General features: G+C 39.0%; 1 protein-coding gene and 2 long non-coding RNA genes across 3 annotated transcripts; all 3 read left to right on the forward strand.

The window, feature by feature from the left end:
* The first annotated feature begins 9,349 nt into the window (after positions 1–9,349).
* Positions 9,350–9,836, forward strand: LOC126590804 (uncharacterized). The gene is made up of 3 exons (XM_050256313.1): positions 9,350–9,382; positions 9,456–9,611; positions 9,690–9,836. The coding sequence occupies exons 1-3, from the start codon at positions 9,350–9,352 to the stop codon at positions 9,834–9,836; spliced, it is 336 nt and encodes a 111-aa protein (XP_050112270.1).
* Positions 9,837–14,521: 4,685 nt separating this feature from the next.
* On the forward strand, positions 14,522–16,348 carry LOC126589865 (uncharacterized). The gene is made up of 2 exons (XR_007611987.1): positions 14,522–14,826; positions 15,722–16,348. It is a non-coding gene; the product is annotated as an uncharacterized LOC126589865 (long non-coding RNA).
* A 6,752-nt stretch (positions 16,349–23,100) lies between these two features.
* On the forward strand, positions 23,101–26,197 carry LOC126589864 (uncharacterized). Its single transcript, XR_007611986.1, has 2 exons — positions 23,101–23,472; positions 25,054–26,197. It is a non-coding gene; the product is annotated as an uncharacterized LOC126589864 (long non-coding RNA).
* Positions 26,198–27,045: the final 848 nt, after the last annotated feature.

The following is a 27,045-nucleotide window of genomic DNA, read 5'->3' on the forward strand; positions in this document are numbered from 1 at the left end:
AACTAAATTCCAATCTTTGTAAAACAAATCAGTACCTATTTGTGATACAATATACATATAAAATGAACCAAAAAATAACACTATTTCTAAAACATAACAATCACAAAACAAAAAGTAAACTGAAAATCATTATAATAACCACTATTTTATAAAAAATAAAACTATTTCTGAAAAATGTTATACACATCAAATGTGATGAATATGAATTAATTCATAATAAATTTCTGAAAAATGAAAACAAAAGCAATATGAACAATATACAATATAAACAAAACAAATCAAAACTTACCTGAGATTCTTCAAAATAAGAAACTGTTAACTGAAAATTTCAAAAACCGGAATCAATCTGCTAATCTGAAAACAAATCAACAAAAATATACAAGTCAAAAGAAAAAGCTAAGCATATTACATGCAAAAAAAAAAAAAAAACAACACCAACAACAAAATCGCATTCAAAACTGAAAAAACAGTGCCGATTACCTCCAAACAAAAATCTAATCAAAATAAGAAAGATGATCACTCCAGTGAAATATTCAACCACGACGAACAACATCGATGATAACGATCTCAAAACATGCAACCACTATGAAACTGTTTTGAAACAAATGATTGTTTCAGAAAAATCACCCTAACAGTAACGAAGAACAACGACGATCACAATTTGAAAATGCACTCTCAAAACATTTAACCATTTTCGGAAAAAAATTGAAGAACATTGCAGAGTGAAAAACTCTGCAAATGTTCTACAAAATAAAAATTCAATTAGTTAGGTTAGGCTAATTTCGAAATAACTAATCTAACAGAATAATTAAGTTAGGTTGACCAAATCCGTTAGGGGTAAAATTGACAAATCACTGTGTTATTTTGGTTGGGCCATTTCATTTGGGCTGATATAAAAGTGGGCTTTGTATTAACCATTAAATAAACTTACAATATGGTTTTTGGTTAAAAGCTAAAGTTTTCAAGCCATTTTGGTTAGTTTTCCTTTTAAAAAAAATGGTTTGATAGGGAAGAGGTCGATAACATCTCTTGGTAGGATTTGAAGGTTGCTATGAGCTTTCTGTATGTGAACAATTGCCTTGCAAGGCAAGAAGCAATTGTTGCTGAGTTCGATGAGCCAGTTGTTGAGAATGAGTCAGACCATGACATGATGATGAAACTATATGCCTTTGTAAGTGTTATTTTGTCATTTCCTTACTTTCTCCTATTTTTTCTTTGTCATTGTTTTCCTTTGACATTAACACCATCATGTCATGTAGGTCATGACCGAGTATGATGATAGGCTAATGGTGGTCGAGCAATGCAATGAAAAGCTTCGAGAAGGCAAAAAGCTAATGGACGACGCCAAGAAGGAGCACAAGCCTCATGTTGAGGCCATCAAGCTCAAGGACCAAGCTTTGGAGAAGGTAAAACAGCAAGATGAGGACAACCTAAGGCTTAAAAAGTAGCTATAGGTGGTTATCCTTGAAGCTTCCAATGTTTGAGTGGAGCAGGATAGTGCCTTAGTCGAGGTCTCTAAGTAAAAAAAGAGTCTCCCTGATGAGAGGGAAGCTATCGTGCATAAGTTTTAGGGCATTCAAGACTTCCATAAGTTTATAGGGCCTTACTACATCCCAGGAGATTCGGCATGAGGGGTGGCCATTCTCGAGCGATACCATGGTGAAGGTGTCATTAATTGGTCATGCTTTGAGAAGTACCAGGATGAGGTGAAGTATGAGGATGATGCTAGTGCCGAGGAGCAAACTCAGCAAGGTGAGGCAACAGGGTAAGGATGGTCTTGGAAATGGCAATGGTGGATGTGATGGCGATGAAGGTGAGACGCATCATGAGCTAACGAGAGTTTGGCCTCGGATGAGGATGATTCATAGTTCCTTCAACTCTTATATGCATTACTTTGTTGCATATATGCCATGCGTTAAGACAGGTAACCCTCAGTGTTAGGGGCACCCGTGTGATGGTTAACATCCATATGGGCAATGGGCCTGTGAGATTGAGTCTTCCAAGCCTCATCGAGCATCCCGAAAGGCTTCTCATACTGTTCTTGGAAGATCTCATTCCTGATGGCTATCTTATTATTTTGAGCTTCCAGCTCTTTGTCTTTAGCTTGAAAAGCAAACTTCTTTATTTCCTTCCTTCAATGCCTCACACTATGCACGAGGAGGTGTTGTTCTGTGTGTTGTGGCTTCCTTTGCTTCCCATGTTGGAGAGGGATGCCTGATAAAAAATGAGTGTACGAACAATGGAAACTAGTTTGACGAAGCTGTTAAAAGTAGGAATAAGTGTCGTTCCCACAGACGGTGCCAAATGTTAATGCACAAATTCAGTGAGACTTTAGAACAACGTGAAATGTCAAGTTTGTGACCTTCGCGTAGTTGCCCCGGTCACCTAGTGTGGATAATATGTACAGAGATAGAGATAGGGAACCAAACATAAGATGTACGTGGTTTACCCTAGGTTTGGCTACGTCCACATGATAGAGGAGTTTTGATTAATAATGAAGAGTTTGCACAATACATAGGTTTAAGCATAATCATCATTAGTGGGTTCTAATGACACATTTAAGTACAGTAATGACATTAGCCCTAATTGTCGGAGAATGGTCTTCTTCTATAGTTAAGGAGAGTCGCTTGCTTCCGTTCGCGGTTAATGTGGGACTCTAAGAGTTTTATTCTGCTGTTGACACGTGTTGCGTTGTGATTTGCCTCTTGGTTTAAAATAATACTACTATTTATTAGTTCTTTCTTTGAAATTTGGACTTTGAACATTTGAATCTCAAGGATTTTGCGGACCAACCGACCCCTTGCAAGTCTCTATATATTTTGGGAGCAGAGCATGCAAAATGGAGCAAGCTTTATCTATTTTTGCTTTAAGAAACCCTCCTAGCCACCAATTACAAAAGTAGTATGACCAAATCTACATTTCAAAACGGAGAATGGCAACTAGGCCTAGCCATTTAAATCAAATTAACTATGTAGACAAATTTTAAAAGCACTACTACTCAGAGCACCCTAAAGTAAAGAACAATGTCATAGGATTACAAAGATTAAAATTTTGATAAACATGCTAAGATGTGTCTATAACCCCAAATTCATAAACAATATTGTTCATTTCAATTTCCAAATTCAATCATTGTAACAATGTTTAGCAATTACTAAAACTTGAACATTTTCGTGAGTGGTAATATTTTCAAATGTCATCAGATCCATTAAGCCAATAAACCCTTCATTTTGTGAACAACTGCCTTGCAGGGCGCAAAGTGGTTGTTAGTGAGTTCGATAAGCCGCTAGCCGAGAAGGAGACAGACCACGATAGGGTGATGAAGTTGTGTGCCTGCGTAAGTGTTAATTTTTCATTTCCTTACTTTTTCTTTTCGTTTTCCTTCTTCGTTTTCCTTTGATACTAACAACCATCTTGTTAAGTAGGCCATGACTGAGATTGATGATATGCTAAAGGTGGCAGAGCAAAACAAAAGAAGCTTAAGGAAAGCAAGAAGCTTGTGGATGATACTAAGAAAGAGCGTAAGGCTCAAGTTGAAGCCGTCAAGAGCAAAGATCAAGCCATGTCACCCTTCGCAATTCGTCTATCGGAACCGGCAACAATTGTATTGCCATTGGCGACGAGTGTTCCTTTCTCTACATTACTATTGAATTTTGTGAATGGTATATTCATCATAAGACAATCAGGTACAAGAGATAGCAAATATATATGTGCTAGAGGGAAGAAAACAAGACTACCTATCCCTCCTTGATTTACGTCTAAAGCTAACAAAAAAGAACAAATAAGACACATCCCTTGAATTAAGGGAATTGACAACACTATCTATCACCCTAAAATCCTTTGTACGGTGAACATGCAACCTAACCTAACCCTAGTTGTCATTCTTTCTTCCAATACCAACATTACTTGCGGACCAGGTAATTGAATTAGTTATGTCTCTGTTCTCTTCTCGTCCATTAATTGTTAAATGAATATCTTCAAATGCTAATCTTCATTGGTGTTCTGATTCTCTTGATTAAGAATTAAATATACATGTATTATCGTCAATATTAACATAGATTAATTTTCTTTTGCACAGTGTTGGAGGCTTGGGAGAAGATGGAGCTAGTAATAAATTGGACAACATATATGTGAAAGATTCTAGTGTAATGGGGAACACAATTGCAAGTCAGCCCTCGGCTGTGGTGGTGGCGGATGTGATGTACAACGATTTTGAAGGCACTTCTGCGATGGAGGTGTCGATTAATCTCCATTGCGGCCAAGTTTCCGGTGGCTGTCATAATGTTCTGATGGATAGGTTTAATATAATGTCAGCGGTGGGGTTTATGAAGATTTTTGCGTTTTGAAACAATGCCAACGGAACTTATGTAGGGACTACAGTCGTTGCCGTGTCGTTTCAGATTTCTGCATCATATTTTCGCCTCCCAAAATTCAAAACTTGACTGATTTTTTGTTCTTTGATGTGTTGGATCGATCCCGATGTAGTGTAGGATATGAAGAGAGAGAAAGGGCGAGGATAGAGAAATAATGAATTCATTATCACATATCGGTGTGTATTGAATTTCTCATGTTTGGTTCAACTCGAGCACATTAAAATGTATAAAAAATTAGATTCGAATCTCGTGGATGACGAATTCGACATCAAATTTGGTTGGGTATTGTGTGGCTTAGTTGAATTCTCTCTCTCATGAAAGTATTGTACTATGAATACCATGATTCACTCTTGAGATTAAAATTGTTTTATGACCTCTTTGTTATCGAATTTCTCATGCTACAAGTAAATGATTTTGCATCACACTTTTCTTCTCACACGCAATTGTCTTCATCTCTGACAATTAAGTTAAATAACTCTACCTAAAACAACAGTCAGAGTTAAACCGAGTACGTAGAAGGAGAAAAAATAATATGTTTATCATTTCCCTTATAAAATTACCAAGAAACAAAAACTATGCCAAACGAGAAAAATAATATGTTTATCATTAAGGGCCCAAATCAAATTTCTTCGGAGCCCCAAAGCCATTGTCGAAAGCCCAACTCAACCATCCGGCAACCGAGGGTGATCGAACACTGTTCTGCTAGGTTGCCCTGAAACGAGAGTGTTCGTCGCAGGAATCTCCTGGCAGACGAGCACACAGCTCCCCTGGGAGAATGGCGTCGGTTGAGGGTATCTGTCGTACTTCTGCTTTCTTCTTGGGCTCGCTCGGGCAAACCTTTGTCGGGCAGATCTTGGTCGGGCAAGACACACTTCGGGCAAGGCTCGTCGGGCAGTTCTGAAAGAGAAAGACAGAGTTAATTTGAAAGGGTGCCTTCGTGGGGCCTTAGATGTAGGCCTTAAGGCTCACAATCAAGATTAACTTTGTAATGCTCAGGCGTGCCACTGCCATCTTCAGTATGGCAGATGTTGAATGGGTGTTTAAGCTTTGATTGAATATGTATACGCCCGAGAAACCAAGTTAGATATAACAGGTGCCTTTGTGAGGCCTTAGGTATAGGCCTTGAGGCTTCCTGTCAAACTAAACCAGCGCTTGGATGTATCATATTTGGCCTTTTATGGTTGCCAGAGTTTTATCACTATTATACCTTTGATTATCTGAATCCAAGAGGTAGGACGAACCCAAATGAGTGCCTTTGTAGGGCCTTAGGTATAGGCCTTGAGGCTTCCCATCAGAGTTAATCCCTATACTCGGACCAACTAGACCGCAACATGAAATGAAGCTAAATAGATGCCTTCGTGGGGCCTTAGGTGTAGGCCTTGAGGCTTTCTATCAGAATTCACTCCCTGCTTAAGCCTTTTCTATGAATCAAAATATAATAGCAACAAAACGGAGAAATAGATCGATTACTTGCGCCCCAAGTAACTTCGGACTTCTCGCTTATCAAGGATTGTCGTGGATGGGTTGAGTCCACATAGAGTTCTTTTTTATGCCTTGAGGCCAAGGACTTTTAAACTGATCTTTAAATTACATGCCCGCCGGGCTTGAGACTTAGATCTGATTTGAACTCTGACGCGATTCAGATCAGATCCAAGTGCTGAAGACTCATTTTCACTATGACTTTGCTAGAAATAACTTGTATATAACTGGGAATATATAACATGTTATTGTGCTTTTTAAGAAAAAGAAAAGACAAAGACAGAGCAAAGATAGTCGGGTAAGTTTGAACCTTATCGGCCAAGGCTGAACTTCTTACAAAATCTATCTATGTAGCTCTGTCAGAGGTCTGAAAGCTTTTAGAGGGGTTGACGGGGGAGAAGAGGATACAAAATGAATCGATACCACCATGAACGAGGTAGCAGAGCTATTACAAGGGTTTGGGAAGGTTTATCCCGAATGGGATGAAGGCTTGTGCTGACTACAGCTTCGTTGAAGGCAAATCTGGCTTGAGCAGAGTTTTGGCTTTTGTTTGTTTGTTTGAGTGTCCTTAATTCTGTCTTCTCTTCCTCCTTTTATAGACGGCTTCAGCTTGGGTTCCTGTAGCAATGGCGGTTGCCCGAATGCGGTTTGGTGATGACTCACTATCTTTTTTACATGAATGCCATCAATAAAGTACTTTATTGGGCTGTGCAGTGACTGAATAACCTACCCCATGTGGTCTTTGAGCAGGTAAGCAGGTGGCCTTTGTAATTTGTGCCCAGCCGAAAGCCTCTTTCCTGCCTCCTAAGTTTTCCCTTGGGCCTTGGGTTTGGGCTGACTTCCTCTCTGGCCCAAAGTTCAGATTTTATTCCAAACAGTGCCCCCTTCAATTGATGTTAAGGTTGGGATCCCAAGCGCCAACATTAATTGAAAGAAACCCCTGTTTTAAACCCTTGGAACTCTTAAAACCCTTGTGAGTGAACTTCTCCATTCTCTGTGTTTTGTAAAAAGAAAACCCTCTCTGATACAACAAAACTTCCCCAATTCTTCCATCATTTCTTTCTCGTTGTCCGACGAGGTTGCATCTTTACCGTTTTCCTTGTTTTTCTTCCCCACGGCCTTCATTAAATGGCCTCAGGATCCGGCCAAACCCTACCATCCTACGAGTCTGGTGAAGGAATTGCCACTCTACGTCGTCTGCTCAACGGGCTGCATCGTCCACGAGCAGGTCTGCATTCTGAACTCTTTTTTGAGATGCATGGGGTTCAATCTTTGGGTCCTGCTTGGATTTCTCGGGTTCCCTCAGTAGTAGAAAGTAATATGCCTAGGGGAAACTGGTTTACCCCAAATCCTTATTTGGCCGACTCGGGCATTTCTTCTTCTAAGTGGTCTTCTCATCGTCGAGGCTTTCCCTTGATGAATGATCTTGCCTGGGCCCAATGGATTGATGAATTGGAACCTTCTTTCAAGCAGAAATGGATGAGTAACGGCATCTACGAACTGATTATGCTTTCGAAGATTTCAATTACCCCTAAGCCCGAATTGCTTGCTTCTGCCCTCCTCTTTTGGAATACGGGTACAAACACCTTTGATTTTTGTATGGGTCCCATGTCTCCCACCATTCTTGATATGGCCCAAGTCTTTGGGTTGAGGCCATCGGGCAGGGTGATAGATGTTACTCAAGATTGGATTCCATCCTCTATCACCGGGGGCTCAAGTTCTTCTACCTTCTTCCTTCCTCTCAGCTATAACTCAGTTACTTTCAAAAGTTATGGGACCTCTTTTAAAGGATTCATCCCTTTTGTCAAGAAGAACTTCGGGGCAGGCTCTTCTCAAGCCGACAAAGATCAAGAGCATATGTACTTTCTTCTTTACTGGCTTAACAAGCACGTCTTTCCCAACAAATCCAAGGGGGTACAGGTAGAATGGATCCCCTTGGTAGAGGTTCTTCATAATTTTGATGACGTTGCCACAGGTCCATTCCTTCTCTCCCATCTCTATCACCTTCTTTTTGACATGACCCGGGATGAGCCCTTTGAGACCAATTTGAACGGCCCCATCTGGATGATACAGATTTGGCTACAATGGTATTTTCCAGAATTTCGGGCTATTAATCTAGAGTTTCCAGAGGGTGTGGCTCCTGCCCGAATCCTGGCTGAAGCTCCTCCTGTAGATCATTCCACCTTTGCATGCTTCTACTTTTTCCGAGTCTGCAGGACTCGATCAGACTTGGAATGGGGTGCATCAGTCTTGAGGAGATATCCTTGGTTTTCTGACCAAGCCTTCCAAGATGCCCCTGGTGAGGATGCTGCTCCCTTCTGCAGGGAAAAGTTTATCAGCTGTATTCAGCCAAGAGACTTGGCCTGGGGGTCCGGGGAAATCGGTATGATCGAGGCTTGGAGGTGTATCATCCTAACTTCTGCAGCAGACAACTAGGATTTAGGCAATCCATACCTGTCCCATTCTTCGACTCCATCCATTGTGGCACTTCATTTCGGTTGCAGACTCCTTCTGAAGCAATATTTCGAGCTGCCCGCCGTAGTTTGGACGTGATGAGCCAAGCAGCCCGACATTCCATTGTTCTTAATTTCGAATGTACCTCGCTGTTTTCCTCTTGGTGGGAGGAAAGATGGACTAGAAAATACGGAGGAGATTTGAAAATGAACCACGATCGCATTTTTAGCCAGCTTTCTCTTAAATCATATCCTAGCTCGGGCGAGCTTGCAAATTGGAAAGACATGATCCAAGAGAAAAACCGATTACTCCTAATAGGTGGCTTTCTTCACATCCGATTTTGCTTTCCTTGTTGTTTACTTTCCTCACTCTTACCTGTTTCTGCAGCCTCAGTTGATACTGAATCCGAAGCCATCGAATCAGAGAATGATTCTGTTGATGCTGCAGTGCTTCATGGTGCTGCAGCAGAAGCTGAAAGGCGGGAAGCCGGGGAAGGGACAGACGTCTCAGAATCTCTTGGGGACTCAGAAACCGAAGAAACAATTAAAGAAATAGCCAAAGATCCGACCAAATCATATAAACGAAAGAGAGTGGCCATAACTAAAACCACAATCTTTGATCCGGCACTTCCTTCAGCAACCACACGACCAATTCTTACCCGAAAGAGTAAGCGGGCAAGAGTCACCAGGCCTCCTAAACCAGCAGTCCCATCTGCTCCTGTTTCTGAAGCGGGTAAAGAGACAGAACAATCTTCTAGTAAGTCTCTCCTCTTGTGAATCAAATGGCTACCTTTCTCCCTCATCTGATTATCCCTTTATCACTTATCATGACCTCAAGCTTCTAAAAGGCCAACCCTTGCTTCTGAGAAGGAATTACGAAGGGCTGCTACGCTTAAAGAGGTATGACTTCTATCTTTATACTTTCTTATTTTCAAACCTTTCTGAATTTTGAATAATTTGGCTTAGGCTATAAGGAAAGAAAATCTTTCTCCGCGACCTGCCCTAGATGCAACCCCTTCTTCTCAATTTGATCCCTCCACAGGAATCATGTTGCATTTTGTGGATGAGGATGATACTTTGGTGAGTTACTCTTTCTTTTCATTTTAAATTTGCACATTGCTACCCAAGTAACTCCTATCCATGTTCTTTGCAGCCATCTTCGGGATATGAACCCCTTTCCCCGTCAGCGGCCTTGGATAAAGAACCCATAGTTCCTGAGATCCCTGTAGCTTTAGACACAACCATTTCGCAAGCACTTACTCACCAGACGGTCGATGAACCTCCTTCTTCTCCTCAAGATCAACCTCAGGTGCTGGAATATTTTCTTCTTGTCTCTTCCTCTAGTGACCTTTTGCTGATCATCACTACTTTCTTCGGATACAACCAGGATGTAGGCACAGGTTCAGGTACTACTTTCCCATCTGTCGTTGGTGGTGAAAAATCTTTACCTCGACAAGGAGTTAGTGCATTCTCTGGTGAAACCCAGGGGTTAAGTCAGGTAACTTTCTTCTCTCCAAAACCTCTTTTGTTTTGACTTGTGTATAGTTCATCTTGTCCTGATCCTGAAGTTTTGTAGCGAGCTTCCTCAAAAGAAACTTCCCCTCCTCCAATGGCCCGTAAACCAAGGTGCTTTCAACCTCCCTCCTCCTCTGGAGATGTTGATACCTCCCTGTCTAGAGATGAACCGATTGAACAAACAGAAATTGCCCCTTCCATAGGCATTGTCTCACCAGAAGAAACTGTTATGCCGGACCCTTCTCCTTCCTCCTCTGATCCTGCCAAGTTGCCCAAACTCTTCGAAGCACTCGGGCGACTTGAGACGCTGTTGAAGTCTACAAAGCAGGCTTCAACAAAATCTATGTCTTCGGAGCAACAACAAATCTTTCAAACATGGGCAAAGAAAGAATTCACTGCATTATTTAGCCTCAAGGCTCTTTGTGACCTCGAGAGAATCATTACTGAGTTCTTTAAAAATAATCGCTTGTCCAAGCCTCAGTATGATTCTTTCCTTTATTTCTTTGAAAACTTGAGGGCCCTCAGGGAGCAACATCAGAGAGCAGACCGGCTGGCTAACCGGGCAAAATGCTTCATAGAGAGAGAATCGAGCTCTTCTACCCAGGTTAGTCGGCTGATGGAAGAGAGTATGCAGACCAAAGAACGGATTGAAGTTGTTTCTTCTGAAATTCAGAAGTTGGAGAGACAGCTGATAATCCTTAAGGCGGAGCAAACAACTCTTCTGGATAACCTTGAGCAACAGATCGAAGGGGTGGAAAAAGTGACTTCAGAGTTAGAGCAAACCAAGTCTGAACTCGTAAACAGCCATACTGTCTTGGCTGAACCAAATAGGATCTTTACCATCATGCGAACATACCATTCTAGAATAATCACCTTATGTGAAGATGTAAAGTTTTTGGAATAGAATTACTTTGTAATCTCTTTTTGTTTTAGAATGGATATATAACACCCTCCTGTTCTGCTCCATCTGGATAGGCCTCAGGCAACTCTATGCCCCCGTGCCTACCTGCTTTTCTCCTCCATCTTTATTGTTGGCAATCTTAGCCCCTGCTCCCGGGTCCTTTTAATGGCATTTTACTCTGTTGATAACCCCGACTCCTTGAAAACGAGGTCGATCATGCTAATAGGAGCTTCGGGGAAAGGGTTAGTATCCACCAGCATACTAGCCTGAGGTGAATCGAGTAGTAGCTTCCCCTTAACTATAAGATCCTGTACCCAGTCCCTAAACTGGACACAATTGACTATAGAGTGGTTGAAAGTATAATGCAACTTACAATACTTCTTCCCCCTGAGTTCCTCGGGCTTGGGCATCTTTTTGGTGTTGTCGGGCAAAATGACTCTTGCCCGCACAAGTTCTTCATAGATTTCTGGCGCCTTGGTTAGATCGAAAGAATAACTTTGATACTTTGGGGGTTTCATGGGTACGAACCCACCATCATTCATCACGATCTTCTGGTCCTTGACTGGTTGGACTAACCCTTTGATCGTCAATGGCTTGAAGGGTGTGGTCATCTCAGCAGCACACACATCTATACTCTTCTCCTCATGATCATCTTTGCATTCGGGTCCGGCTTCCCCTACCTCTACATGGTGAATAGTGGCTTTATTTTTGTAGAACGGAGGAGTTTTGGAAGTATGTTTTACCTGCTGTTCCTCCTGTAACAGCCTCTCATACTTAGTAGCAGCAATCACCAACTCTTGTAGCTCATTAAACTGTGCATCATAGAATCTTTTTCTCAAAGGTAATTTTAAAGCCCTTTGAGCAATAGATATGAGCTGTGCTTGGTTGACAGGGAACTGACATCTCATCCTTGTCCTTCTGAACCTCATCATAAAATCTTCGGTGGACTCATGATCATATTGTTTCACTTCTACCAGATCATTAATGGTGAGCTCTGGCTCTATCCTGTAGAACTGTTCATGGAAAGCCATCTCCATTTGCCCCCAGTTAGCAATGGAATTGGGGGTTAATAGAGAATACCATTGAGATGCCAATCCTGCTAGTGAATTTCCAAACAACCTCAATTTGTAGTTTGGATTGTCCTCATACGCCACACAGTGATTAGAAAATTTGAAAATATGATCTCTGGAGGACACACTGCTATCTTCCCCTGTGAAAGTCGGGAATGCGGGCATCTTGAAATTAAGAGGGAATGGATTTAACTCATCGATATATTCAGGATATGGCTTCTGGTAGGTAACCCTGAATACTGGACGAACTCGAGGCTGGACGTTTTGAATCACCGTTCTTCTTAACTCAGCCAATTCTTCTCTTAGTTGCTGAGTAGCTAAATTATCATTCTGGCCATGGATAGCTGATTCAACCTTCGGACTCCGGTCATTGCCCGCGTTTGCTTCCCTCCTGGTTTCAGATTTTCTCCAGTTAGATCCTCCACCTTTGTTGACCATCGGGGATGGCCTATAAGGTAGAGGTTTATCTGACGTAGTAGTGGTTGTTTCTTTCCCGCTAGTTTCTCCAGCCGTGGCTGGCAGTCCATACTTCATTCTTTCTTGTTCGCTCTGCCTCCTATTATTAAATGATAATAATGGGAAGCTGGGAAACTCCTTTTCTGAAGCTGATTCCATCACTGCTTGACTTCCTTCAGGTATCACCTTCTTCTTTCCCCTATCCTTTTCTTCTTCTAGTAGCGGAAACAAAGGAATGATTGGCTCACTTCTTACAACAACTGGACTCATTCCACTTCCTTGAGCACCCTTTGGAGTAGAGAACTCCAAATCCAGCCTCCTTTGTAGATTTCCTGTAAGCATACAGAGTCTGCTTACTTCTCCCTTAGTCTCCAAGGAAATTCTTTCCATGCTTTTCAGCACTTGGATCATTGTAGCTTGCAGTTCTTCATTAATCCCTTTCCCCTGTGATTTCTCAGATGCAGTCGAACCACCTGAGACCACCTGTCCGGATGGGGATAAAGGATTTTCTGATTGTTCTGTCATCTGGAAAAGATCCTTCTTGGCTTCTTTTTTGGCAAGTTTATAGTTTCTCTTTTTGGACATATAAGATCTTAGAAGTGTAGCTGTGTCTTAATCCCACCGGGCGTGCCAAAACTATGTTCGTCGCAGGAATCTCCTGGCAGACGAGCACACAGCTCCCCTGGGAGAATGGCGTCGGTTGAGGGTATCTGTCGTACTTCTGCTTTCTTCTTGGGCTCGCTCGGGCAAACCTTTGTCGGGCAGATCTTGGTCGGGCAAGACACACTTCGGGCAAGGCTCGTCGGGCAGTTCTGAAAGAGAAAGACAGAGTTAATTTGAAAGGGTGCCTTCGTGGGGCCTTAGATGTAGGCCTTAAGGCTCACAATCAAGATTAACTTTGTAATGCTCAGGCGTGCCACTACCATCTTCAGTATGGCAGATGTTGAATGGGTGTTTAAGCTTTGATTGAATATGTATACGCCCGAGAAACCAAGTTAGATATAACAGGTGCCTTTGTGAGGCCTTAGGTATAGGCCTTGAGGCTTCCTGTCAAACTAAACCAGCGCTTGGATGTATCATATTTGGCCTTTTATGGTTGCCAGAGTTTTATCACTATTATACCTTTGATTATCTGAATCCAAGAGGTAGGACGAACCCAAATGAGTGCCTTTGTAGGGCCTTAGGTATAGGCCTTGAGGCTTCCCATCAGAGTTAATCCCTATACTCGGACCAACTAGACCGCAACATGAAATGAAGCTAAATAGATGCCTTCGTGGGGCCTTAGGTGTAGGCCTTGAGGCTTTCTATCAGAATTCACTCCCTGCTTAAGCCTTTTCTATGAATCAAAATATAATAGCAACAAAACGGAGAAATAGATCGATTACTTGCGCCCCAAGTAACTTCGGACTTCTCGCTTATCAAGGATTGTCGTGGATGGGTTGAGTCCACATAGAGTTCTTTTTTATGCCTTGAGGCCAAGGACTTTTAAACTGATCTTTAAATTACATGCTCGCCGGGCTTGAGACTTAGATCTGATTTGAACTCTGACGCGATTCAGATCGGATCCAAGTGCTGAAGACTCATTTTCACTATGACTTTGCTAGAAATAACTTGTATATAACTGGGAATATATAACATGTTATTGTGCTTTTTAAGAAAAAGAAAAGACAAAGACAGAGCAAAGATAGTCGGGTAAGTTTGAACCTTATCGGCCAAGGCTGAACTTCTTACAAAATCTATCTATGTAGCTCTGTCAGAGGTCTGAAAGCTTTTAGAGGGGTTGACGGGGGAGAAGAGGATACAAAATGAATCGATACCACCATGAACGAGGTAGCAGAGCTATTACAAGGGTTTGGGAAGGTTTATCCCGAATGGGATGAAGGCTTGTGCTGACTACAGCTTCGTTGAAGGCAAATCTGGCTTGAGCAGAGTTTTGGCTTTTGTTTGTTTGTTTGAGTGTCCTTAATTCTGTCTTCTCTTCCTCCTTTTATAGACGGCTTCAGCTTGGGTTCCTGTAGTAATGGCAGTTGCCCGAATGCGGTTTGGTGATGACTCACTATCTTTTTTACATGAATGCCATCAATAAAGTACTTTATTGGGCTGTGCAGTGACTGAATAACCTACCCCCTGTGGTCTTTGAGCAGGTAAGCAGGTGGCCTTTGTAATTTGTGCCCAGCCGAAAGCCTCTTTCCTGCCTCCTAAGTTTTCCCCTGGGCCTTGGGTTTGGGCCGACTTCCTCTCTGGCCCAAAGTTCAGATTTTATTCCAAACAGAGAGTATATATTCAGATTTTGTCACCCTAAAGAAGGGCTTTTAAGCTTCGCCTCCGCCTCTCTGGAAGCCATTCATTTCCTTCTTCCTCGTCTGCAAATCCATTTCCTGTTTTGCTTATTTAGCTAAGAAATCCCATCCCTCTCCCTTTTACTGATCAGAAAAAAAAAGAAAACAAACAAACTTTTCTCCATCTTATTCTCTATGTCGATTTCGTGCACCGACTCCTCGACTGATTTAGACGATGAAGACGGGGAGCGTAATGACTTGTCTCACAAAATTTGGGATTTGGTGGCATCGGTAATTAAACAGGTGAAATTTCACTTTTAAATGATAAAATTATGTTTCTTTAATTTGTTTTTACTGGAGATAGTTTCCAAGTTTAAGATTTAGGATTAATAAAGTTGTGAGATTTCCTGTTTTTGTTAAGATCTTCTTGTCCCGAGTTATTCAACCCAGTCTTCTAAAATTCTTACTAAATTGGTTGGTTGTAATGTGAATTTAAGTTCATTTAATTTTTTTTCTTTCATGAAAATTGATAGGATAGCAGGATCATTTTTGTAAATTGGTTGGTTATATTGTCCAGCGGTTTATTACTATTTTTGGATGTTGGATGCCCATTCTATATTTTATCACTGATGACAATGATTTGGCCATTTTATTTTGCATCATAATAATCTGAGTTTGGACGAAGGTTCGGTTATAGGTCTAGAGATGTAACGACCTGTTTTAATATTTACCTTATGAATTATTGGATTTTCATATATGAAATTCTATGGATTTACGAATACGAATTATCATGGATTTATGAGATGAGGCTTGAGCTTTTGAGCTTCGAATTTGATTTGAGATTTTTGAGATACGTTTCCGGTGCTTATTTAGTGGATTATCATACAACACATACACACAACGGAGCATGTAGATGTCTATGGTCATAAGACATTTAATGATATTTAAGACATACTCCCAACTTCACTAGCACGGCTAGTGATGGTGTGTTATGTGTATTAATAACAAATGGGACGGAACTAATGGTGATGATGATGAGGGCAATAATGATGCAAATAAGAAGAATTGGGTGAACTAGAGATTTGATGTGGTTGATCACTCATATATTTCATACATTTATACCATCCATTTCTAAAGTCTTTGTGATGTTTTTGTGTTAAAATTGTGGCATTTTACCTTACCTTGTGTTAATGTGCAGTTAATTTTGTTTTAGGATCAATTTCAAGCAAAATGGAGAAAAGAAATAAAAAAAAAACTGAACAGAAAATAAATGGGACGGAAAGGAAGACACTGAGCAGAAAACAAATGGAGTGGAGAGACTAAAGGACACGGACTGAGTAAAAAACAAAAGAAAAGAATAATAAGAGAGGAAGTGGGAGAGACACGGAAACATAAAGAAAGGCCAGTGCGCAAAGAGAGTGGAGGACAGACTGAGTGCACAGAGAGGAGTGCAGGACACGGGGACAGACACAGACAAAGAAGAGTGGAGAGACCGAAGAAAAGGGAGACTGAGGGCGCGAATAAAAAAAAACTGACAGAGGAATAAAAAAGGAAGAGAGAGTGGAACCAAACGGCAGAGAGCAAGAGGCACGGCAGAGAGCAAGAGGCACGGCAGAGAGCAAGGAAGGAAAGAAGAAGAAGCTTCACTCTATTTTTCTTGGTTTTATCTTCTCAAACCCATGTTTTACTTGTGGTTTAATTTGAGAATTATGTGTAACTAAATTTTAAGTAGTCAGGGGCTGTTTTGAAGCCCCGAATATGATTGCAAGTTTGTTATGACATTTCATTGAATTGCTTTTATGAATGGATGAAAATTGGTTTACTACTTATGTCAGTGATGAATTCTTTATATGTTTTCTATGGATGCATACTTAGTAAGCATATTTAGGATTCAAATGCTATGAATATATGTATGCCTGCCATTGTTGAATGAGGACCTACATATGTTCTAGAGTAGTACTTGTTAATTGCGATTAACATGTGAACCAATTTCTAAGATAAGTAAGACAATGCCAGTACTTACCATGCCTTGTGATGACTCAACTCTTTTCGTTCTTAATGATTTTTACTTGTTAAATCTATGAACATGCCATTCTAGATTGCATGCTAGGGACTACGTTAAGTTGAAAACGCCATTCTCTTAACATACTACGTAAGAAAAAGTAATAGGTTGTGTTATAACATTGAGCCAACTTGAGGATCTTCATCTGGAAATAAAAGGAATTTGAATGAAACATAACATGTTTGCATGATTATTTGGTGGTGGATAACAATTCCCCTAACTCGTTTTTCTCAAACTTGTGATCTACTCAAAATCTGTTTCTGTACTGTTTTTGTACGATTTAATTTAAATAGCAAATCAACTCCAAAAATCCCAAAAATTTGTGAGATTGTCGTACTGTGTGTCTAGTATTTGCATATAAAATTTCATAGACTTTAGACCAGTGTAAGTCAGTCTAATAATTATTTTTTTGGTGGCTGGTCAGTAGGGACAGCAACCAATTTTTGTGACATTTTAAGTAGTTAGATAAAACAATCTTCTGCGGGAAAGACCCTTATTTTCATATACTACAATTGACAAATCCTAGTGTTAATAAGGAAAATTAATAGGATATTTGTGTGCTACTTTGTGGTGTGCTTTTAAACCTACCAGTGGTGGATAGTTAGGATTGAATGAACCATGAAATCAACTATTATAAATGAATAAGAAAAACCGAACGAAGGAGTCATATATATTTACCTTGAATTTGAGATATTTGATGAATTGATTGTGAGTAAGAATTTTATGTCATTCAAAATTAGTAGTTATGAAAATATTCATAAAGAAAATAATGAATTCAAATAATGATGCAATTATAATTTGAAAATAAGTTTTATTGCAAAACTTATATTGGGACTTACAATTAATTTACTGACGATTCAGTCAGCAAATAAGAAATTGACTGGTGAAAAGGATATTGGTGCACACGGGCATCCTTGACATTTAAGAATTTAAATTGTTTACAATTTGGTTTTCTTTGAATACAATGTGAACCTAAAGAGATTTTGATTGAGAAAAGATGTATACGTTAACTTGGTGTCCCCTTCATATGAGTCCTCTTCATATAGACTTGGATAATTGATTGCTTTACTATTGAAGTATGGGATGGATGATGACTTGTTTTTACTGTTGATGAATAGTGAATTTGTTGGAATAATTGTTGTTTTTACTGTGGAATGTGCAGATGACTAAATGATTCCATGTTTTGTCGGAATTATCGATGCGAATATTGTCTGAATACTTCACATGGTGACTTGAAAAGATGACTGAATTTTCACATGGCAATTGTCATAGTGTTCACATGATGATTTGACATGATGACTGAATTTTCACATGGTAATTTATTATGTTCACATGGCCTTATGCAAAAGGGTCTTGCGAATCTTGGTAGTCGACCTACTTGGCTGACTGTGTTTTTTGACTTATCGAATTGGCTGATTGCTGTGAGAATGCATTTGAAGATTCGGAGTCTGAAGGTTCTTCTTTAGTGTGGAGCATTGTTGTTTTTGCAAGTAATTGTTGTGCTAAATCTTGGAGTTTAGTGACTATTCTTCTTTGAGCCTGACGATTTGTGAGACTTGACTATTCATTTGAGGGATGAGGATGGACATATGTCTGATAATGATTGAGCTGGAATAGCTCGCATTACTGGCTGTGCTGGGATGACTGGAGGAGGAGTAATGGGGAATTCAGAGATAACCAGACTGATGACCCTCTAATGGTTGAATTTATCCTACCACTTGACTGATTTGACTCTGTTGACTTCACCGGTTTCAACTTCATATCACTTCAAGATCCATGAGACTTTGTATTTGGCCATTAATAATGAGAGGAGTGTAATTATGTAATTAAACCTGCTTCTGTCAAATTTTTGTTGAAAACTGGTTGAAAGAACCTGCATAAGCTCATATGGCAGTATATTGGCTATTGGCCCATGAATTAACCATCATTTTGGGAACCATGTTGAAAAATTTAACTTGAAACTTTTGTCAAATTGATGAATCATGAATGATTAAAATCATTTGTCTGATGGAGAAAGATGTTAGTCCAAGCATTGATGTAATCAAAATAATTATAATGGTCATTGGGTAATTGGACATATTGAGTGTGAAGATATTTGCTTTTGTAAATGGGGATTCCCCAATTTGCTTCGATTAAGAACCGGCCAATGTAAAGAGAACAGTAAAAAAAAAAAATTTTCATTGGTTTTACTGTAAAGTGGTTTGATACAGATGTACTACGTTTCGCTGAGAATGGTTTGATAATATTTCAATGTTTTATGTGGTGCTGTAGGGTGATAATGGAAATTAGGTGGAAAGATGGATTTGACTAATTTTTCTGGTGCTTGTTCCTGATTGAGATTGAAAGGGATGCTAAAAAGATATTCACTGAAATTATGTTTTAATATAACTGACTGGTTAGGATGATGATGATTGGTATGTAGTGGTTGAATAAGGATCATATTGAGTGACTAATGTCGTTTGGTAATTGGGATGTGGTGACTAATAATTTGGCCTAAGGTTTCCTATTGTGGAATCTAAGGGAGTGAAATGGTTGGTAATGGCTAAGGCCGATGAAGAATTTGGGCTTGATTCTTGTTTTACTGGTGGTGGTGGTAGAGTGGTTGGAAACCTCATATGATCAGGTTTTCTTGCTGTCATTCTTCTCCAGTAGAAATTCTCTGGTTAGGAAATCAGGGATGCAATTTTGACTTCCTTTGATGTATTCGATTTCAAAATAAAAAATACTTAATATAGCTTGCCATTGTGCAAAAATCTGTTTTGATGCAATGTTTTGAATATCTTTTTGTAAAACATGTTTTGCAGATTTGCAATCAACTCTGACTAAAAACTTTTAATTTAATAAATCATCTTGAAATTTACTAATACATAATAATATAAATAATATTTATTTCTTAATAGTATTATAATTACTTTGTGCTTGTATTCCATACTCCTTAATGGAAACGAACAATTTGTTCAAGAGATCCGGAAGAAATTGACTGTTTGAGAATACCCCCGTAACCAATTTCAGAGGCATCAGTTTCAACGATCTTGAATGAATTAAGAGTTGGAATACCATGATTCACTCTTATATGCATTACTTTGTTGCATATATGCGATGTGTTAAGATAGGTGACCCTCAGATAAAGATGATTCGTAATGCCTTCACCTCTTATATGCATTACTTTGTTGCATATACGCCATGTGTTAAGACAGGTGACCTTTAGTTTTGGGGGCACCCATGTGATGGTTAACATCCACATAGGCAATGGGCATGTGAGATTGAGCATCCCTAGCCTCGTCGAGCATCCGTAGAGCTTCTTGTACTGTTCTTGGAGGATCTCATTCATGATGGCTATCTTATTGTTTTGAGTTTCCAGCTCTTTGTCCTTAGCTTGAAGAGCAAACTTCTTTATTTCATTTCTTCGCTGCCTTACACTAGGCACAAAGGGGTGTTGTTTTGTGTGTTGTGGCTTCCTTTGAGGGATGCCTGATCAAAAGAGAGTGTACGAACAATGTAAACCAGCTTGACGAAGCTAGTAAGAGTAGGAATAAGTGTCGTTCCCATAGACGGCGCCAAATGTTGATGCACAAATTCAATGAGACTTTAAACCAACGTGAAATGTCAAGTTTGTGATCTTCGCACGGTTGCTTTGGTTACTTGGTATGGATAATATGTACATAGATAGAGATAGGGAAACAAACATAAGATGTTCGTGGTTCACCCTAGGTTTGGCTTCGTCCACGGGATAGAGGAGTTCTGATTAATAGTGAAGAGTTTACGCAATACATAGGTTTAAGCATAATCATCATCAGTGGGCTCTAATGACGAGTTTAAGCACAGTAATGACATTATCCCTTAATTGTAGGAGAATTGTCTTATTTTATAGTTGAGGAGAGTTGCTCGCTTCCGTTCACGGTTGATGTGGGACTCTATGAGTTTTATTATGATGTTGACACATATCGAGTTGTGATTGGCTTCTTGGTTTAAAATAATACTACTATTTATTAGTTTTTTCTTTGAAATTTGGACTCTGAACATTTGAATCTCAAGGATTTTGCAAACCAACCAACCCTTCGCAAGTCTCTATTTTGGGGGCAGAGCATGCAAAATGGAGTAGGCTTTATTCTATTTTTGCTTTAAGAAACCTTCCCAGCCACCAATTACAAAAGCAGTACGACCAAATCTGCATTTCAAAACGGAGAATGGCAATTGGGCCTAGCCATTTAAATCAAATTAATTATGTAGACAAATTTTAAGAGTATTACGACTCAGAATACCCTCAAAGTAAAGAACAATGTCATAGGATTACAAAGATTAAAATTTTGATAAACAATGTCATAGGATTACAAAGACTAAAAATTAGAAAACTAATGAAAATGGTTTGAAAACTTTGAGATTTAATGATAAGGACAAAATAAAGGGTAAAGTGAATAGTACTAGGATTGACTTTTTAGTGTAAAAATATGGTTTTTCGTTACGGTGAACAGTACCGAAAGCTTTTTGTTAAAGTTTCCTTAAAAATTTTGATAAACATGCTAAGATGTGTCTGTAACCCCAGATTCATAAACAATATTGTTCATTTCAATTTCCAAATTCAATCATTGTAACAATGTTTAGCAATTACTAAAACATGAACACTTTCGTGAGTGGTAATATTTTCAAATGTCATCAGATCCATTAAGCCGATAAACCCTTCATTTTGTGAACAACTGCCTCGCAGGGCGCAAAGTAGTTGTTAGTGAGTTTGATGAGCCGCTAACCGTGAAGGAGACAAACCGCGACAGGGTGATGATGCTGTGTGCCTACGGTAATGATAATTTTTCATTTCCTTTATCTTTTCTTTTTCCTTCTTCGTTTTCCTTTGATATTAACAACCATCTTGTTATGTAGGCCATGATCGAGATTGATGATGGGCTAAAGGCGGCCGAGCAAAACAAAAGAAGCTTAAGGTTATCTCCAACGGAAGGTTGGTCAGATGGTTCGTTTTAATCCTCTGATCCTCTAAGGTATTAATATTTTAATGAACAGCACATGACCATATTTGCCTTCATCTCCAACCGATAGGGCTCATTTAGCCCTGTGATAAAAAACCGTTTCCAACCGAGGGCTAAATGATCATATGGTCAAACATAATTTATTATTTAAAGTTAAAAAGTGCAACAACTTAAATTTAAAAAAGGTGAAAATTATGTGAAAAATGGTGTAAGAATGACTTAGATATTTATAGGAAAAAAGGGGAATTTAAAAAAATAAATAAAAAATTGGCCCCCAAAAAAAAAATTAAATAAAGAGGACAATACTGTCGCATATATCCGACAAAAAATGTATTAATAATGAAGCCCAGGGTTGGCTGGATTGGGTCAGCCGGTTGGCCCTTTAGCCCTTTTTTGTCCCTTGGGTCCCATGAGCCCTTTGGTCTAGACCTCGGTTGGAGACGGTTTTCGGGCTATTTTCTACCATCTAGCCTTCTGGACCATTCGGTTGGAGATGGCCTAAGGAAAGCAAGAAGCTTGTGGATGATACTAAGAAAGAGCGTAAGGCTCAAGTTGAAGCCGTCAAGAGCAAAGATGAAAGCCATGTCACCCTTCGCGATTCGTCTATCGGAACAGGCAACGATTGTATTGCCATTGGCGACGAGTGTTCCTTACTCTACGTTACCAACATTGCTTGCGGACCAGGTAATTGAATTAGTTTTGTCTCTGTTCTCTTCTCTTCCATTAATTGTTAAATGAATATCTTCAAATGCTAATCTTCATTGGTGTTCTCATTCTCTTGATTGAACCAAATTAATATAAAATTGATGTGAATAGAATATACATGTATTATCGTCAATACGACCGTAGATTAATTTTCTTTTGCAAACAATGTTGGAAGCTTTGGAGAAGATGGAAAGATTATAGTGTAATGGGGAACACAATTGCAAAAGTCAACCCTCGGCCGTGGTGGTGGTGGATGCGACATACAACGATTTTGAAGGCATTTCTGCGACGGAGGTGGCAATTAAACTCCATTGCGGCCAAGTTTCCGATGGCTGTCATAATGTTCTGATGGATAGGATTAATACGATGTCAACGTTCAGGGATATGAAGATTTTTGCATCTTGAAACAATGCCAACAGAACTTATGTTGGCACTACGGTGCCCGAGGTCCCTTGTTCATCTATATATGTATGTTTATAAGATGAAGAAGAGTAAATCTATTAAAATCTGTCGTATGTCGCCTTCATATTTAGGAATTCATACTACACATGTTATTACTTTGATTTACTTCACATTTTAATTTTTGCAGTGTTTGATGCTCTAGCTTGTGCTGAAATTAAACCCTATCATAAAAATAAAATGTTACGGGAAATGCTTGAAGCTAACTTTTATTAGTCAAGGCTTGCATCTGGTAAAACAATTGGTAAGTAAATGTTCAATTTACTTTTCCAACTAAAACTAGACTGAGGTAACCATTACTATTTATCATTAAAGACCCAAATCAAATTTCTTCGGAGCCCCAAACCCAATGTCGAAAGCCCAACTCAACCATCCAAAAGCTCGATACAGCCGAGGGTGTTCGAATACTGTTCTGCTAGGTTGCCCTGAAGCGAGGGTATATATTCAGACTTTATAACCCTAAAGAAGGTCTTCTTAGCTTCGCCTCCGCCTCTCTGGAAGCCATTCATTATCCCGAACCCTTCTTCCTCGTCTGCAAATCCATTTCCTGTTTGCTTATTTAGCTAAGAATCCCATCCCTCTCCCTTTTACTGATCAGAAAAAGAAAACAAAAAACTTTTCTCCATCTTATTCTCTATGTCGATTTCGCGCACCGACTCCTTGACCGATTTAGACGATGAAGACGGGGAGCGTATTGACTTGTCTCACAAAACTTGGGATTTGGTGGCATCGGTAATTAAACAGGTGAAATTTCACTTTTAAACGATAAATTTATGTTTAATTTATTTTTACAAATCTTATTTAGGAATAATTTCGAATTTTAAGATATAGGAATAATTTTCAGTTTTAAGTTGCTCCTATTATATTATTCTCCATCGTTTACTTCTCTTTTTTAATATTGGTTAATAAAGCTGTGAGATTTCCTGCTTCTGTTAAGATCTTCTTCAATATGTTGTGCCGAGTTATTCAACTCATAGTCTTTTAAGATTCTGACTAAATTGGTTGGTTGTAACGTGAGTTTAAGTTCATTTAATTTTTTACTTTCATCAAAATTGATAGTATAGCAGGATCATTTTTGTAAATTGGTTGATTATATTGTCCAGCAGTTTATTACTACTTTTTGGATGTTGGAAACTATTCTATATTTTATCACTGTTGACAATGATCTGTCCATTTTATTTTGCATCGTAATAATATGAGTTTGCACAAAGGTTCGGTTATAGGTCTAGAGAAGCCCAACTCCCATTTTAAAAGGTAGCTACAAAATGAGCTCTGTTGTAGAGATAATAGGTGAAAGAATGCCCACTCAAAGAAATGAGACTTGAGAATATTGTTTGTTTGAAACTTTCAAAATGTAATCATTCCTCATTTGTAAGGTTTCACGGAAGTGATTTTATAAATAGAGCACTCCGTGTGCTATTGAGACATACTGTGAAAGAAAACAAGAAAAATAATATCAGTATCTCTCCCTCTCTTTATCTGCTATCATTTTTGTGTTATAGCTACTAAAATTATAGTGTGATATTTTGCATCTGCTTCGCTCATTTCGTTAGAAATGTTATCTCTCTAACTTTTGCATATTTATAACATGTTATCAACATGACTTTCTAACCTTAAATAGTTCACATCTCCCTTCACCGAAAGAAAAAAAAATGCTTCCTGTAAGGTTTTTCTTGTTTTTCTTCTTCTTCTGCTTCATCTGCATGATGCAATCTCGCGATGAATTGCTAGCACCATGCCTGCTTCTCGTTCTAAATTTAAGAGTTACTTATATCTTTGATTTCTTATTTGGTGCAATTCCTGGTTTCTAACCTAGTGTTTATTTATATTAATTTTACTGTAATCCAAGATGGTGTGGTACAATCGCCCATCTTGAACTGTAAATTTAATCTTACTGCAATTCAAGATGGTGCGGTATCATTGCCTATCTTAGACTGCAGATCTAATTTTACTGTAAATTTGAGGTGGAGCGGTATAATCGACTACCCTACCTTGCATATTTAAATTTGCCTACTGTTTAATTTCATTGCAATTTTAGGTGGTGCGATATAATTGTCCACCCTACTCTGCGTATTTAAATTTTTCTGCTGTTTAAGTAATACGGAATAATTGTTCATCCTATGCTTGTTTCGATGAGAATGGTGCAGTACAATCGTCATTCTTATTAATCATGAAAATCTCGAGCCTGAAGTTTTAAGTGCTTATCATTTTTTACTCGAATATCAAAAATGAAAATTTGGTAAGAATCAAAAGTTCTAACACTATATGTCCATAGGAATACATATTATTGTAAGTTCTTACACATCTTTTTTTTTTTTTTTTCAGAAAATAAAATGGCGAACTTGGCAAAGCTTGATTTTGCTACCCTAGACATTACTGGGAAAATTACCTTACCTGGGTACTGGATACCAAGATCCATCTAGAAGCAGAGAATCTTGGAGATACCATTAGGGAAGAGAACAGCTCATCCTCTCAAGATTGGGCGAAGGCCATGATTTTTATTCGTCGCCATCTTGATGAGGGACTAAAGAGCAAATACTTAACTGTTGAAGATCCGTGAGCTCTCTGGAATGCATTGAGAAACAGATACAATCACCAGACAATGGTGATTCTTCTAAGAGCTCGCTATGAGTAGACTCACCTAAAGATCCAGGATTTCAAGTCAATGGCTGAGTGCAATTCTGATTTGTTCAGAATTACCTCTCAGATGAAGATCTGTGAGGATACCATTAATGAGGAAGATATGCTGGAAAAGACTTTCAGCACATTTCATGCATCTAACGTGATCTTGCAGCAGCAGTATAGAGCGCGAGGCTTCACTGAATACAACCAGCTGATATATGTGCTCTTGGTTGCTGAACAAAATAATGAGCTACTGATGAAAAATCATCAGTCCTGACCTAAGAAGTAAATGTTGTTACCCTCAAAGTGAACGGCACATCCTCTGGTGGCGATAATCATAAATGAGGACGTGGCCACAAGTAAAGTCGATGGAACAGGAAATGCAAGAACTATGGTGATTAGTCTCACAACCAGGTTCCAAAGCAAAATTCAGGCTCGAGTTTTAAAAATGGAAATCGCCACAAAGGCAAAGCTTGTATGAATAATGCTTTTAGAAACTCTGATGGAACCTGCCATAGGTGTGGTGGCGATGGGCATTGGGCGCGTACTTGTCGTATCCCAAAACATCTGATGGATCTATATCAAGCCTTCCTTAAGGAGAAGGGTGTTGAGAATAATTTCCTCGACTAGGCTAGTCCAATGGATATACCTGATTCAGTGTGCGACTTATTAGGATAGTTGAACACAACCCACCTAGATGTCTCAGACTTCATTGTGGAAAAGAGGAATAAAGTGTATTAGTCCGACTAAATCATTTATGTTTGTTGTACTTTTATTATTATGAGCTTGTAGTTGAAAACCAGCATTTCAATTAAATAAAAGTGGCATTTAAATTTTCTGTTATAAATTGTTTGTTAATTGTGATTCCATTTACTCATAAAACATATATAAAAACTGTGGTTATTTTCAGAACATGAGAAATGGCAGAGATATTTGTCTTGCAGATACCGCAACCACACATACAATACTTCATGATCAAAAGTATTTCTCAAGCTTGATGCTTACAAGAGTAAGGGTAACAACAATATCAGGTCAATCAGATGTAATTGAAGGCTCAGGGAAAACTCAGATTATGTTACCAAATGGAACAATATTGTCCATACATAATGCATTTTATGATACTCAATCTACTTGAAATTTGTTGAGTTTCAAAGACATACGTTTAAATGGATACCACATTGAAACGAAAAGTGCAGAAAATGTGGAGTATCTACGCATTACCTCCAATGATACCCAGAAGTGTATATTAGAGAAGTTGTGTGATTTGTCGAGTGGATTGTATTATACATACATAAGGACAATTAAATCACATACTGTTATGAACCAGAAGTTCATTGATTCAAAAGATTACATGCTTTGACATGATTGTTTGGGTCATCCAGGATCCACCATGATGCGTATGATCATTACCAACTTTAATGGACATCCATTATTAAGCAGAGACATTGCTATCTCAAATGATAACCCTTGCAAGGCTTGTTCTTAAAGGAAGTTGGTAATTAGACGATCACAATTAAAGGTTGATACTGAATCCTTATAATTTTTTGCAAAGAATTCAAGGGGTTATTTGTGGACCTATTCAACCATTTTGTAGACCATTTCGATATTTTATGGTTTTGGTTGATGCATCTACCAAATGGTCACATGTTTGTCTCTTGTCTACTCGAAATGTAGCTTTTGCGAGACTTCTTGCTC

Source organism: Malus sylvestris, chromosome 11 (assembly GCF_916048215.2).
Source record: "Malus sylvestris chromosome 11, drMalSylv7.2, whole genome shotgun sequence".
Classification (NCBI taxonomy): Eukaryota; Viridiplantae; Streptophyta; class Magnoliopsida; order Rosales; family Rosaceae; genus Malus; species Malus sylvestris.

Bases quoted from the DNA above. Each gene is read 5' to 3' on its own strand.
- LOC126590804 (XM_050256313.1), top strand. From the start codon at position 9,350: ATGTTGCATTTTGTGGATGAGGATGATACTTTG. The intron at 9,383-9,455 runs GTGAGTTACTCT...TGTTCTTTGCAG, and splicing joins TGGATGAGGATGATACTTTG to CCATCTTCGGGATATGAACC. The intron at 9,612-9,689 runs GTGCTGGAATAT...GGATACAACCAG, and splicing joins CTCCTCAAGATCAACCTCAG to GATGTAGGCACAGGTTCAGG.